Consider the following 16,297-nt stretch of genomic DNA (forward strand, 5'->3'; position numbering starts at 1 on the left):
TTGCCATTAAAAGAGGGATAACCATGAACAGGCTATTATTACTTGTCACTATTAACCTAACACTACAAGTGCACCTCACTATTTAACAATATTATTCTAAAACTTATTCTAAAAATGGCATCAGCATTTGTATTTGCAAATTAGATATGGCTAAATCTATAAACAACATTACTGCCCAACTTATTTACTGCATCACTCTGCTCATACTCGGTATTTAGTTTTCAATGATGACGCAGCCATTGTTAAATAACGAACTACCTCACTAAATTTTCACCATAATATATTACAAATAAAGTTGTTCTCGGTGAATTACTTTGCAAGAGATTGAAGCATGCCAAACAGTTCTGCCTAACCACCTTAAATTGTTCATTATTCATTGGTATTTCGTATGGCCACTACCAAGTCACCTCACCTGGTCATAAGTCATTTTCCTTTTCCTCAGTCAAACTGGTGTTAAACATATTATGTTACTGGTTATGTTTAATCAATTTACAAGAAGAATAAAGACCAAAACACAACAATCATAGAATATAATATCAAGACAACGTGAGGTCCAGGAGAAAATAGGGCCGGAGCAAAAATATGAACACAAACTTTGAAAGGTTTTAAATTAACACTTCAACCCTGTAGCAGCATTAAAAGCAGAGCCCTAAACAAACGAGCCTTTTAGCTATTATAAACATGAAGAACACTGAACTTGACTTGTACATGATAGAGTAAACCCTTAGTAAACTGACAACAAAAATATGTGTCAGTTGGTATTGGTAAAAAAAAAGATTTAGACAACACTTTTTTGGGCAATTTTTAGTGGTAAAAACGTACAACATTCGGAAAGAGTAACTTGAGCTATGATAGTTTTTGTCTGGGCTCCGCTGGTCATAATAAAAGCATATTGTCGCAGATAATCACTATTGATAAAATACATGCATCGAATACCTAGTGTTGACAACGACCATACATAACAACATAGGCGAAAAATTTAGTAATAGGGGGGGGGGGGGTTAAGAGGTTTTGAAATAAATACAATAATAATCTCTGACACAGGCAGTAGATGGGAAATAAAAAGAATTAAAAAGTTTTGTTGACTTGTCAACTTTGGACACAGAGAGATGATTTAATATTGTGAGGATATTATTGTGTAGCTAACTGTTCAATGGATTTTGTACCACTTTATATTCACATACTTAGAAGTGTTACCAGTTGCTTTAAAACAAGTTACATATAGTAGGGTGGGGGAACACCTTTAGCACTTAATGTCCAAATATCTGGATCGTTTTTTTAACATTTAACAACGGTCTATGGGAGTCATGAGGATAAGGTATTATAATTCCTTGAATGTTCTTTGTTTACTACCGAATGTTATGAGAAAATGGATGCAAGGGTGTTCTATCTTTCCCCACCCTACCATATACTTTATGGGTGAATCCTAGCTATAAACATGTATGTAGAACAGAAACCAAATACTGCTGTACAAATAAAATCACATCACAATTTTCAATTGGAAAAATACAAAACTTTAAGGTGAACTTGATGTGAATTAAACCTTCAAATTTTGAACATCGCACTGAATGTGGTAATATTACAAAAACAACAACAACAAAAACTACCACCGTGGTACTTTAAGTGAGATAACTAAGTTTACAATGATGAAAATCAAAAAAAGGGCGCACGATTGCATTATTGTGATTGGAAGCAGAATACCTCACGTATTGTACACAAACGTGGAGCAAGGTCCAATTTAAGTTCAAGTTACTGCATTACCAACGCACAAACACGATACAACATTTTGTGTAATATTTTTTTCGCACAGACCTACGAACTCGATTACGCAGTTTGTCCATCGCCACCTGTGGCTGCTTCACCTGAACAAAAGAAAATTTTAAATGCAGAAAACATTTTATGAAACTGCGTTTTTGATATTTTTTTGCCTACCCAAAGTTTTTACATTCTATACTTCGGACAGGGCGTTGAAATATCAGAAAACATTTTAGAAAACTGCTTTTCTGATATTTATTTGCCTATCAAAGTCCTAACCAACATTTTGTAAAACTGCTTTTCTAAGTTTACTTGCCTACAAAAGTTTTACGTCCTACCGAAAGGACGTAAAAACGCCGGTATGCAGAAACATGTTAGAAGAAAAAGGTACTATGCTTGGCAGCAAAAAAAAGATAATATATTTGCCATTAATATTTTTAGCTCTTAAGGCATATGGTATAACAATAAAACAGAAACATGCACTACAGGGTAATGAGGCAACTCTAGTCTATGTTCCAGGTCTCCAATACAACCTCAACCATATAAAATACAACATACTCAATTTTTACACGTGTGTAAAACCCATTTTCTGAGGGTCGAAATATTTCACTAACACACATCTTAGGTCTGTTGTAGTCTACTACATAACATAGGGTCACATTTTCATGGTTGGGGAAAAACTTATAAAACACGTGTAACATAATATGTTTATCACACCAGTTTTAAATGTAAAAGCTTTTGCCTGCTGTTGAGTGTCTATTTATACAAACAAGCAGTTTGGGAACATTTTTTTTTGCATTTTAAAATGTCACCCAGATTTTATGGAAAAAATGTTACCCAGAATTCAAAATTTTACCCGCCCCAATTTTTTTTGCAAACTTAAAAAAAAATTACGCCTATGATTTAGAAACCTAAATACTCTAACCCTGGTACATAATGATGTTACTATAAACATATACAATTAACATCACCACAAAAGCATGCATCTACCTTGTAACCGCATACGAGCGAAATCTTCGAATACAATATCATCATTAGGGGGGGATGCACTAAAAACATGAAATACAACGTAAATAACGGACAGTCTAATCTAATGAGATGTATAGACTACTTAGAACTCAACAATTGGACACAAGGTATATGAATTTAGCCAAAAAGAAAGATTTTTTGCAGGATTTTTCTGTTGTTAAGATTGTTTAGTGTTTAATTGTGCAAATAATTCAGTGTGGGGCCTTGGTGTATAAGAAGACACCTATGTTATAACTTGACAGTGAGCATGAGGTGTATGAATACACCATGTGTGTCTGGTTTACAAAAAGGCACATATGTTACAATTCGACAGTGAGCATTAGGTGTATAAATCTACCATGTGTGTCTGTTGTATAAAAAGGCACCCATGTTATAACTCCACAGTGAGCACAAGGTGTATAAATCTACCATCTGTGTCTGATGTATAAGAAGACAACCCATGTTATAACTCGACAGTGAGCATGAGGTGTATGAATACACCATGTGAGTCTGGTGTATAAGAAGAGAACCCATGTTATGACTCGACAGTGAGCATGAGGTGTACGGATACACCATGTGTGTCTGGTGAATAAGAAGGCACCCATGTTACAACTCGACAGTGAGCATGAGGATTATAAATCCTACTACTTCCAGTTTTATTCTACCCAATAATATCGTAACAACATAACAGTCTACCCCTTACTTTGTGTCAAAAGAAATCAAATTATGGTCAATAGGTTCAGGAGCTGGCTTTCCACTCGCCACCTTTGCAGGAGAACCTATGATTGGGTCCACATCTGCTGGTTTCGAGTGCATTAGTGTAACTGGTAATTCTACACAAACTTCTCTGTAGAAAAAGGAAAATTTAAACTTTAAAGGTAGCTTCGTAGCTTACTATACTTTTTTTAAGCTTTTAAAGTATACTAATTCTACGCACATTTCATTGTTAAAAAAATAAAATTTTTACTTTAAAAGATAGCGTATTATACTTTTTTAAGCTATTAAAGTATTCTAATTCTACACACATTTCTTTGTGGAAAAAAAGGATTTTTTAATTTTAAAAGATAGCGTACTATACTTCATTTTAGGCTTTTAAATTATTCTAATTCTACACACATTTCTTTGTGGAAAAAGTAAAGACATTTTTAAAATTAAAATGTAGCGCACATTACTTTATATTAGTTTGGCTCTTCCAACAAAAAAATTTGCCAACTGACATTTTAGGGTCAGATTCAGGTTAGCTTTATTAGGGGGAAATGACACTCAATAAAATACTGTTTCTTATTGAGTGTCATTACTTAATGAGTGTTATTTAACCCTGATAAAGACAACCTGAATTGGGCGTCAAAACATCAATTATGCCAAATTTTTTAAGTATAAATATGGCTGCCAACATAACAGTATAAATGTAAACGAGACCTTAAAGATTTGACTGACAGTTTCGCATATGGGATTGATAATTTGATCAGACACACAATAGTGTGAGATTTGTGGGGTATATTAAAACAGAATTTTATAATAATATTATTCATTTCATCATATTCAAGTCCAGACAAGTTATGTAACTACCCTACAGTGTAAATGTCATTAAAATTTATTTTCTTCAAATCAAAACTCAATGAGCTGAAAACATATTAAATCAACCACAAATATTCAGAATATTGAGAAATTTCAAGTATTGTTCTGTCCTTTAACCCCCTAAACAATTTTACTAAACAGAATTTTTATATTGTGTTAAAAAAATTATTTGGCATATTTTTCATTTTGTATGTTTTCATTTTGAATTTTGTTAGCTGTTAGGTAAAGAATTTTTTTTAAGTTGAAACATTTTTCAATGAAAAATTCTTAAAAAAAAATTTTTTTCCTAAAATGTACCAGAATTAGTTGCAATAATTCCACAAAACCCATAAACAGTGTGCGAAAACTGTGGGCTACCCAGTTTTGAGAATTTTTGTTATATATACAATTTACATTCAGCTTAAACAGTTAAGCAATCTAAATGAAATTATCCAGAAATGAGATATTGTATTGATTGACTCACCCTCCTAATGATCCCAGCACAAGCTTCACTTTGACCTTGTATTGGACAATTATGCCAAGGTTTTCCTTGGGTACACCTTCTTTTAAGCTGGAGGAAAAGTTGTGTTATCGCGTATGTGATTTAACCATCTGATATAGTAGGGTGGGAAAGATAGGGTACCTTTAACACATAATATCAAAATATCGTGATAGTGTTTTAAACAACTAACAACGGTCCATGTCAGTCAAGAGAATAATTTTTGAATGTTCTTTGTTTACTACCAAATGGGACGATAAAATTGAATAAAATGGGACACCTTTAACACATAATATCCAAATAGCCTGATAATGTTTAAAACAATTAACAACGGTCCATGTCAGTCGTGAGAATAATTTTTGAATGTTCTTTGTTTACTACCAAATGGGAAGATGGAATTGAATAAAAAGGTGTCCCATCTTCCCCATCCTACTATAATAACACTTACATCGTGCTTGAAGCAAGGTTTGTATCTTCATGTTTAAGTTGTCCGTCCAAAGCCAGACCTCGCTTATCCTTGTTGTCGCCAAGTAAAGGACAAATCTGATAAACTTTGCAGAGTGTTGAGCTTGGCGCTACTTGATCACTGTAAATATGTCAAGTATAACACTTAATGAGCGGAGTTATTACACAACTGTAGATATTTCAAAGTCTACTCAGACTGTTACTCAAAAGAATTGATCATTTTATTTTAGCACATTATTTAAAAATTTTTTTTTAATTTTTAGGGAAAATTTATAAATTAGACCCATTACAGTACAAAATCTTTTTTATTTTTCGTTTAAAAACACAAATAAAAGTTTAAATTTTTTTTTCCTAGGGCAAATTATTAAATTAGACTCATTTAGTACAGAAAAGTTTATTTTTTCTTTTTTTTAAAAACACAAATAAAAGTTTTAAAATTTTGTACAACAATTTTTATTATAAATGTTAGGGCTGTAATATAAGCGTACGGTAACTTATTTTAATAAATATTTCACAGCTAGGTTGCTTTGTATATACAAGCGCTACCAACTGTTTTTAATAAAGAAAACTCATATTGATATTTGATTTGTTTCATACACGTTGTGCCAGCTTACCAGTTACCATGTATGTAACTTTGTAGGTATTTTGGTGGAATTTTAATATTTTCTATTTATGTATAGCTGAAAACTTGGAGAACCCATTAGTGACCACTGGGTTAAAGCAATTTTTACGATGTATGTAACTTTGTTGGTGATTTTTTTTTATTATTTTTTATTTGTATTTATGTATGGCTAAAAATTTGGACAACCCATGAGTGACCACTGGGTTAAAGCAATTGTTACGGCATATGTAACTTTGTAGGTGATTTTTTTTTATTTTTTTTTTTATTTGTATTTATGTATGGCTAAAAATTTGGACAACCCATTAGTGACCACTGGGTTAAAGCAACTGTTACGATGTATGTAACTTTGTAGGTGATTTTTTTTATTATTTTTTATTTGTATTTATGTATGGCTAAAAATTTGGAGAACCTATGAGTGACCACTGGGTTAAAGCAATTGTTACGACGTATGTGACTTTGTAGGTATTTTTTTTATTTTTTTAGTGTTTTTTATTCCATTCATGTATGGCTAAAATTTGGAGAACCCATTAGTGACCACTGGGTTAAAGCAATTGTTACGACGTATGTAACTTTGTAGGTAACTTTTTTAAATTTTTTTATTTGTATTTATAAATGGCTGAAAATTTGAACAACCTAATAGTGACCACTGGGTTAAAGCAATTGTTACTGTGTATGTAACTTTGTAGGTAATTATTATATTCCATTGTATTCATGTACGGCTGAAAATTTGGACAACCCATTAGTGACCACTGGGTTAAAGCAATTGTCGTTAAGTGACTTGCCCACATACGCTCACAATGATTAAATTACAGAACTTACTCTGCTTCAATGAAGGCAACAGGACACTTGTACTGTGCGTTAGAAAAAAGACAAATATCTGCGATTTGTCGCACTGATATTTTCACTTTTTTAACTGTCTTTGAAGAATTGTTTGTGACTTGTACGTTAACACCAATGGACTCTCCATGGTAGTATAACTGAAATATAAATAAAACGATTAATTTTACTTTAAAGTTATATAAACAATATAATATGTTATACCAATAATATGTTTAAAATACCTTTATATTTATTTTTATAATCCTTATCAGGTTTTTAAACAATTGTTCTAAGTTTCATATGATATTTTTGGAATTCCTATTTATTTATTTTTATATTCCATTTATTAGTTGTTGCACAGGCTCCATATTATCACATATTACCGTATTAGAATAGAAAACCAACTTCCAAATCAGACTTGATTAACACATTGACTTTTAAAGTATATATACGCGAGTTTTATCATTCTCAAAAGACTGATATATTGCGAAAATATAAAAACAGTTCGCCACTAAAAGCTTTATTACAATTATTTTTCTAAAAAACAAAATGCTTTAGTCATGTATTTTATAAATTGATTTTTAAAGCCCTATTTATTATTATTATTTCTGCTTTACAGGGTAGGGGAAAGGGCATTCAATAATACCCAATCAATATATCAAATCAACACACAGGAACCAACAATCAATGACGGTAGCTTTAAGGCTGTTACTTACATCTTTGTCTAGAGTGGCTTCAAGACATAACGGTTTGTCGCTCATTAAAAAGAGCTTTTGAATTTCTGCAGTTGGCTGGGGCCCTTTTTTGTCTGGCGCAAATTGGACTTTTCTAATTGCTAAACGAACAGAATTCCTGAAAAACAAAAATATTTTTATTTCTGGTCAAATGTCAAATTTTATACTTCTACGCAAAAAGTATCAAATATGTAAATAACGGCATGATGATACAGGGTCATATTTTTAGCTACGCTTTCCAACAACTTGATAAAATGTTTGATTACATAACATAAGTTCTTTAAAACGTCAATAAAAATTAAAAAAAAAACATCTTCTGACTAGTAAAAAACATATTAATTTAGGAACAACAGAAGACATATTGATTAAATTTTTTCTTATGTAATTAATATTGTTGGTATATCTGAAAAAATTGTTGATTACATAATGAAAAAGTTATTGGTTATATAATCAAAAATGACCACAGTAACAAATAGAAATGAACAATTTAATCAGCAAGTACAAGCTGTGATAACAGTTCATACAAACGTGTTTCTTATCATTAAAGGTGCAAAGCATGCATCATAACATGCACCACAGCGCACTGAGTTATAAGCGCATTATATTAATCTATGCTGTGCACTGACTCACGCACACAGTAACACGCTGCGCTTACCTCTTGTGTGTTTTATCGGGGTTATCTTCTGGGTCCCATACATAAGTTTTTAGCTCGTAATCCACCCCGCATGGCTTCCCAGTGTCTCCTGGTGCAGGTTGGAGGGTGACAGAACACGGAGAGTCCTTTGGTATCTGCACGGGGCATTAATTATTCAGAGATGGAAATGTCACCGTTCTCCGCCCACAAAAATCAAAGCTCCGGACCGTTTTGGGATTATTATGACACTACTGTGTAAATTTAACGAACATTATGCATTGCGTGCATTGATGTATTGGACAGATAGGCTTTAATTATCCATGTGTTTTTATTACATAAGCGAACGTAGCCATTATGACAATACGGGTGTCGGGTGCTGACTGCTAAGCTATAACTTCAGCATAGCAGAAACAGAGTGAGACAGTTTACAAGAAAAAGCGTCATCATAAAGTATTAAGCAGAAAAACGCCAACACATTAAGCAATGGTTTTCCTGTACCACGTAACACAGAAGATTTTGGCCACTCTTAGATTTTGGTAAATTCATTTTACTGTTACAAGTGAATGTGAACTAAATTGTTTAAAATTTAACCAAAATGCCAATAAGTCTACATTGTACCATAAATACGATACAAAACATGCAACAGTCTTTCTTGCCAAAATTTTCCATTTAATTATCACACAACCACTACATGCATGCAAGGATAATGGTTGTATATACAGTAGGGTCTATGGTGGGAAAAGTTGGGACACTTGTTCATTCTATTTTCCCATCTCATTCAGAGGTAAACAAATAACATTCAAAAAATTAGTAAACCGTATGGTCACGACTCCCATAAAACGTTGTTTAAAACACGACCAGGAAATTTGGATATTATGTGCTAAAGGTGTATGATCTTCCCCCACCCTACTATGTTTAAAATAAATATTAAATACTTACATCAATAAAGAATGGGTAGGAATGCTCTCCTAGTTTTTTCATCAGTCTTTCTTGCAATCTTGTTTTTGGTTTTCTATCCCCTTCATTAAGAGGAGGGTACACCTGACGAAACATTTGTATTATAAATTTAAGGCATACCCGGAACCAAACATTAGGGGGGATAGGGGGAAGGGGTCGCTTTTACCCATAAAAAAAATTCCAAAAAAACATCAAATTTACAAAGACAGAAATAATTAAAATGCTAAAACATCGATATGAATTGGTTTCATGCCCAAAAAGTTACGCTATGCAATATTCAGCCTTAAATTTTTTCACAATATGTTAGACTTAAATAGTTCAAAACTTCAGACCAGTTTTGTTGAATACATTAGCCAATGGCAATACACCAGATGTATGTAATACATAAGGCACTCAATTTAGTTGTTACTTCAATTTGTATCTGTGTCCTGAAGGTCACTTAAGGATCATAACCATTTATGAATGCATTAGCAACTAAGTAGAATTACTTAGTGCTTTACGTAGTATACCCAGGAATCGTAACATTACAGTTAATTAGGTTAAATAACCTCAACTATTTAATCCCATTAGTGGTGACTCCCATATGGTTAGATTGATGCGTTAGGACAGATTTAAGTTATCATCACATTAGGAACTTGGTATGAATTAAACAAGCTAAAATATTTCATAAATGCAGTGCATACTATACATGTAAATGTACACAGACATTTTAAATGACTTAAAAAAACATAAATTACATACTATTGCTATACACATAAATGCACATAGACATTTTAAATGAATAAAATAAACCATAAATTACACAATGAGACAATGAACAAACATTTAAATATATAAGTATTTTAATATAAGATAAGTTCATACAAGCTTAAAGTCAACTGTCTGGTGTAGTGGTGTAATATGCAAATACCCAGTGTGTTTGACTTTACTTAAAGAAGTTCAATATGTTCTGAGTACTTGAGATGAGTTTATACATAAATATACTCACATTTTAACATGTACAGCATATTAATGCTTTTAAAGTACAATCGAACGTATTGTAATATTTGTATAAATGAATAAAACTAATTTTGTCTCTTCGGTAACGATAACGAAGAGCAGAAAAGTTTACAAAAGCGAAAAGACAGACGGTAACAGTGAAACAACAGTTGTTAAAACACGTTTATTGATAACAAAAAGAAATAATGTTTTAGATAAAATGTGTTACACCCCACAGACAATACAATGTAATGCAATCTATATTACACATGTTAAACTTGTATATATATACATCTTATAATGCTACTGCTGGCATAGGCAGTAGGCAAATTCATGTTTAAGGCCATATGTTATGCTATTGGACTTATAACTAGACATGCAACCACATGCTAAGAATAGACTTTCTGTAATCAATAAGCTACATAACAGTGTAGCATTATATTGTAAACAACTTATACCTGTATCGTGGTTGTGCAGAAATCTTTTCTGAAAGTTAAACCCAAGACATCTAAGTCTTCTCGGCCGTAACGGAAAGCGCAAAGCAGCTTTACGAATACTGGAAAAAAATATATATATAGTAGGGTGGGGGAAGATGGGACACCTGTTCATTCTATTTTCTCTTCTAATTTGGTAGTAAGCAAAAACATTCAAAAAATTATGAAACTGTATGTTCACAACTCCCATGAACTGTTGTTAATTGTTTAAAACACGATAAGGATATTTGGATATTATGTGCTAAAGGTGTCCCATCTTCCCCCACCCTACTATACATTATTAAATATATATAGTAGAGTAGAAGAAGATGGGACACCTTTTCGTTCTATTTTCTGGTGGTAAACAAAAAACATTCAAAGAATTAGAAAACCGTATCCTCACGGCTTCCATATACTGGTGTTAATTGTTTAAAATACGATCAGGATATTTAGATAGAATGTGCTAAAGGTGTCCCATCTTTCCGCAGAGTACTCTATCACTGTTTCTTAACCAGTGCCCAGTGGGCATATTTTAGGGGACATAAGCAGAGCTTTGCCCAAGACGGTAAAACCTTGTTTTTATTGGAGGCTGATTGCTGCAAATTGGTGAACAAATAACAGTTGCAACAACTTGAAAGTACTAAAAACAAACCCATGGGTGTTGTGGTTATGAGTATTGGGCAGCTCTAAAAAGGGCATAAACTAAACACACTTTGTCATTAGAAAATACAATATTTAAAAAAATGTATATAGTAAGGTGGGGGAAGAGTATGGGAGTTGTGAGAACACATTTTTAAACTTATTTGAATGTCCTTTGTTTGCCACCAATTGGGATGAGAAAATAGAATAAATAGGTGTCCCATCTTCCCCACCCCTACTATATATACTATATATAATTATACACCCATATCATGGGGGCTTTTGAAAGTAACTAACCACTTTGTATTTGAAACTGGCTATTTATCATGAAACCTACAAGTACTGGTATAGTTTCCCATTGTTTAAAGCACACTATAACATGCGTTAATCCATAACTAGGTCATGTAACAGACAATATAGATCAATATTTTAAGAAAAGGATTAGCCTATATACCTTTTCTTTCTTTCACATACTCAGGGTCAATAAGGACTACACCATCTGTAGGAAAAATATAATTCCCTTAAAATTTTAACAATAAAAATAAATAATAATTGCTTTTTGGTAGACTCATTACACTATTAAAACTGTTACACAGGAGATGAGAAGAATCTAAACTAAAAATAACATTTTTTTTAATTTTACTTCTGAATTTTCTTGTTAAATAATATATGTTGATTTTTTCATACATATTATAGGGCGTTAATTTTGGTGTTGAATCATAAAAATGGTGTTGAATTATATTATATAGCCTTAATCTTCATACATATAATTATATAGCGTTAAAATAAACATTAAAATGGCCATAAACTGTAAAATTAAACGCTAAAATAAGTACATTCAAGTTTGAAACCCAGACTTTGAATAATACATTGAGGTTATTTAGTGGTTGGAAATATCTACAAGACTACAATACAAAGTTTGCGATAAAAGTGCATAGGTTTATCTGATAACATACCAATGGGGTCAGTGTGGTCAATATGGTCAACATAATCACGTTTTCCAAGATATGCTGTTACCTGTGGCATAACATTGATTAAAATATGCATATTTTATAACTGTGTTATAAAAACTATACCTGTATAGTTATAAAGCATGCATAAACATATATATATATATATATATAACACTGTATTAAACCATTAACCCATATTATATATACCTGTATACCCTTAAATTAACATAAACGGTAAACCGTATTATACATATATAATTATATATTAATGTATATGTAGTAGTACATCATTATATATGCCTATTAAATTAACATATACAGTGTTATATATATATATATATATATATTTGTATTATAGGGATGCACTTTACAGAATTTCGAATCCCAATCCTTTTGTATTCGAATCTAATTACGGGATTCGGTATTCTGTTTAATGACGTCATTACACGTCATCTCATATACTATATTAACAATTTTTGAAAATTATTAATTTTGAAAAAAAATATTTTTGTGTTTGTGGGACTTTCGAGGGTAAACGTTTCGTAACATCTTTTAATAGCCTGCTATACGTTTCATGACGCAAAAACTACCCAATAGTACAATTTTTGATCATTTTACAAGTCAAGATCCAACAAGGCTGTTATGAAAGGGTCAATAAACTGACTTTTGTGGGTAAATTTTTTTTTTCCTATAAATATAAAAAGATTCGAAATTCTAGATTCGGAATTCTAGATTCGAATTAAAGTATTCTAGGATATCCTAGAATACCTAATTATTCTGTAATGTGCATCCCTATTTGTATATCTAATTGATGTATTTAAAATTTAACTGTAACTTAACTCTAACATATACAATATTATGTCGGCCTATATGTATTTGTTGTATTAAAAAATTACACAAATTATCTGCAAGGATATTGTTGTAATCTAACTTAAAAAATCGGAAAAATTATGTTTAAAGTTAGATGTTGGTACCTTTCCATTAGGGCTGCTTTTCTTGAACACTCTGCAAGTAAAAGGAAACATTATTTTTAAAACAGTTTTATCTTAAAAAAATGAAAATAATAAAAAATACCCAGCAGTGTGAATGTAGTACTGACCGTGTAAATACCAAGTTCATACAAAAGAGTTGGTTATGTTAGACCAGAGGCGAACAAACTCGAAATTATTACAAGGTGTGAATCACTGGTTTAACTAACTCATGTACCGGTCTTTATGACACGGTAAAATGTCATCGGTACTTCACTCAAATGTACTGACTGCTGAATCTGAATATGTTTAAACGAGAAATAGTTTAAAAAAATTTATGTTTAAATAATCCAATGGTTTGTGTAATAACGTCACATGTAATTCGTCGTAATTCGTAGTCGCAGTTTAGGCTTAGCATGTGTGGTCTGTAGTGTTACGTTTGAGGTTCAACTTTCGTGAGTGACTCAAATTTGGAATTTCACTTTAAAAACACAACGTAGAAACACAAGTTTACGATTCAACTGTTATTTTCACACAACAAATGGAAAATATAAATATAGATATGTGTGGAAAATGTATTTTGTTAAAATCATTTAACTCTTCACAAAATTAATAAACAATCACCATCCTCTGGCAGAAAAGTTGGTGTGTCTTTCCTTAAATTGATGATAAGTATAAAAATAAAACATTACTTTAAAAGAAACTATTTATAAATATATATATACATGGGATTTATTATACTCTTTTCAACACAAATGAATTGTCATAAAACTACTAAAACTCGGATATAAATTGAAATTTAAAAATTTAGTACGCAAAATATTTAATACCTGGTTCCTGCTCCCTTGTCAGCCATGCTTTAAGAAGTTAGACAGAGTACAAACTCAAACACAGTGTTAGCTAATTGCAAATCGGAACTAACGGAGTCTGTCATGTGAATAATGTATGAACGGGGTGATTATATTTCAAACAAAATTAAATGTCCTAAATTTCTTACTAAATAAATTAACCTATATATACATCGTATATCAAATGTTTTTTTACCATTTGAAATGCATTTTAACTGGTAATATTAAATAAAATTGCTCCTTTTCCTAGTTAGAGTTATAGAATCATCTATAAAAAGACCATGTTATGCAATTGCCTAAAATGCTATTTATTGAATTAAATTGTTGCTATAATATACATACATATATATTTTAAACATATTTACTCAAAAATTAAATTAAATATATATATATATAATATACAGCATTTTAAAGCAAATAGTAAATTCTAATTACTTTCCTTAAATATTTCCTAAAATAACATTAAAGGAATGGAAAAATAATAAACCTAAAACATGTACACGCAAATATAAACATAAAACGGCAAACTCTTACAGCTAATTTAGTGCTAAACCATAAATACACATAACCACATTTCATAGTGAAACTAAGTCACAATTCATAGCCCGTTACTTATTTAAGCTAGATAGGATATGATGTCACACCTAGCTTCCTTTTTAGACATGAAGCTTTATAGGAAAGCAAAAATCATTTATTTTCGGTTATGTAACTGTAACTGCAACCAAAACAATCGGACAGCCTTAAAAAAAGACATTGTAAACTTATGCAATAGGCTATTAACTTTATTTTTAGAACCTTTATTTTTTGAATGCAAACGCGTCAAAGCTACAGATTGCAACAGCTTTAAGCTAAATGGTCTAAATTAAAACGTTTTTAATTTATACAAAACGCAACTGTGATAAATTATTTACTATAAATCTAACAACGAACTGAAAATACGATAATTATAAACTTACAAAGCAACACTAATTTGCAAAAAATCTGTCTCATCTGTTAAGAAGATATAAAAAACGGTTATATGAGAAATCCATGCGTTTATGAATGGAATACATAAAGCCTTACAACGAAATCATTTAATACAAACAGAACACTTTGTAGCTTAAAACACCGGGAGTAAACGTACCAAACACTAATCGCTAGATGACGCTAAGCTATGTCCAAATAAAGCAGACATTTGAGGCGGCAGAACCAAATACACCACGGGGTAATGTCTAAAGATAGGTCTTCCTATATAAAAACAACGAGAATAACCACGAAAACCACAATTATAATCCCTGTATAACATACAATCCAGCAAAGAATGAAATTTTGGCTCAGCATTGTCGCTCTTATAAGCCAACCAACCCAATCAGCTAATAGGGGATTACAAATTCCATACATGATAAAACCTTGGCGCTTGAACCAAAATTTGCTCAGTGATCACTTAAAGAGCAATTTTATGGAAAGGATCAATTTTAATTCAGGACACTTCAGCAAAAAGGAGATTTATGAACGTAAATCCGCTGTCCACGGTGTCTTTTAGGATAAAATTACTGTTGCGTGAAAGCCTTGTATTGGAATTCAATATGTTCAATGGATGCACAATATGTTTATCCACCGGAAAAGTACAAGGGTCGGTAAATAGAATCGCCATGTGTTTAAACTATAACATTTTTTAGCAATAGCAGCTTGTGCCCACTTCAACGATATTCATTATAGAGTAGGGTGGGGAGAGATGGGACACATTTTAACTCTGTTTTCTTGTCCCATTTAGTAGTAAACAAAGAACATTAAAGGAAATATAAAACTATATCACCACGACTTTCAAGGACCGTTGTTAATTAATTAAAACACGATCAGGATTTTTGGATAATATGTGCTAAAAGTGTCCCATCTTTTCCCACCCCATTATAATCTTTCAACAAGATTTGTGACCTTAGGTTTTTGCATGACTTATTTTTTACTACGCTCCGACCAACACTCTTTAATATACTGTAGATAGTATAGTTGGGTGGGAAAGATGGGACACTTTTTCATTTTATTTTCTCGTCACATTTGGTAGTAAACAAAGAACATTCAAAGAATTATAAAATCTTGTCTTCACGACTCCCATAGACCGTTGTTAATGGTTTAAAACACAAACGAGATAACTGGATATAATGTGTTAAAGGTGTCCCATCTTCTCCCACAGTACTATGTATAATGTAAATAGTAGGGTGGGAAAAGATGGGACATATTTAGCACTTTATATGCGCAAAATATCTCTACCATTATAAATGTGTGTTTTAGGGCAAGTAATTTATTAAAACTATTCACCCATAAAGTTAAAATTATGTAATAACTCGTAAGTGGGCACGGTGTACGAAACAGATCCTCTGCCATATCATAACTGTTACCAAGCGTTGATAA

The 16,297-nt window shown here is 31.7% G+C and overlaps 1 protein-coding gene across 2 annotated transcripts; it reads right to left on the reverse strand.

The window, feature by feature from the left end:
* Positions 1 to 462: 462 nt before the first annotated feature.
* LOC149741576 (beta-arrestin-1-like) lies at positions 463 to 14,051 on the reverse strand. 2 transcript variants are annotated; one of them, XM_089893465.1, is made up of 14 exons: positions 13,892 to 14,051; positions 13,068 to 13,098; positions 12,097 to 12,157; positions 11,595 to 11,639; positions 10,487 to 10,584; positions 9,033 to 9,134; positions 8,115 to 8,248; positions 7,442 to 7,577; positions 6,726 to 6,883; positions 5,268 to 5,405; positions 4,805 to 4,891; positions 3,467 to 3,610; positions 2,746 to 2,804; positions 463 to 1,862 (listed from the first exon to the last, which is right to left on the reverse strand). In XM_089893465.1, exons 1-14 carry the CDS (start codon positions 13,915 to 13,917, stop codon positions 1,825 to 1,827), a joined length of 1,257 nt encoding a protein of 418 aa, XP_089749591.1. In that variant the 5' UTR covers positions 13,918 to 14,051; the 3' UTR covers positions 463 to 1,824. The 2 variants fall into 2 exon arrangements, with proteins under 2 accessions (XP_089749591.1, XP_089749600.1); XM_089893474.1 differs by lacking the exon at positions 2,746 to 2,804.
* Positions 14,052 to 16,297: the final 2,246 nt, after the last annotated feature.

Source organism: Ciona robusta, chromosome 1 (genome assembly GCF_009617815.1).
Source record: "Ciona robusta chromosome 1, ASM961781v2".
Taxonomy (NCBI): domain Eukaryota; kingdom Metazoa; phylum Chordata; class Ascidiacea; order Phlebobranchia; family Cionidae; genus Ciona; species Ciona robusta.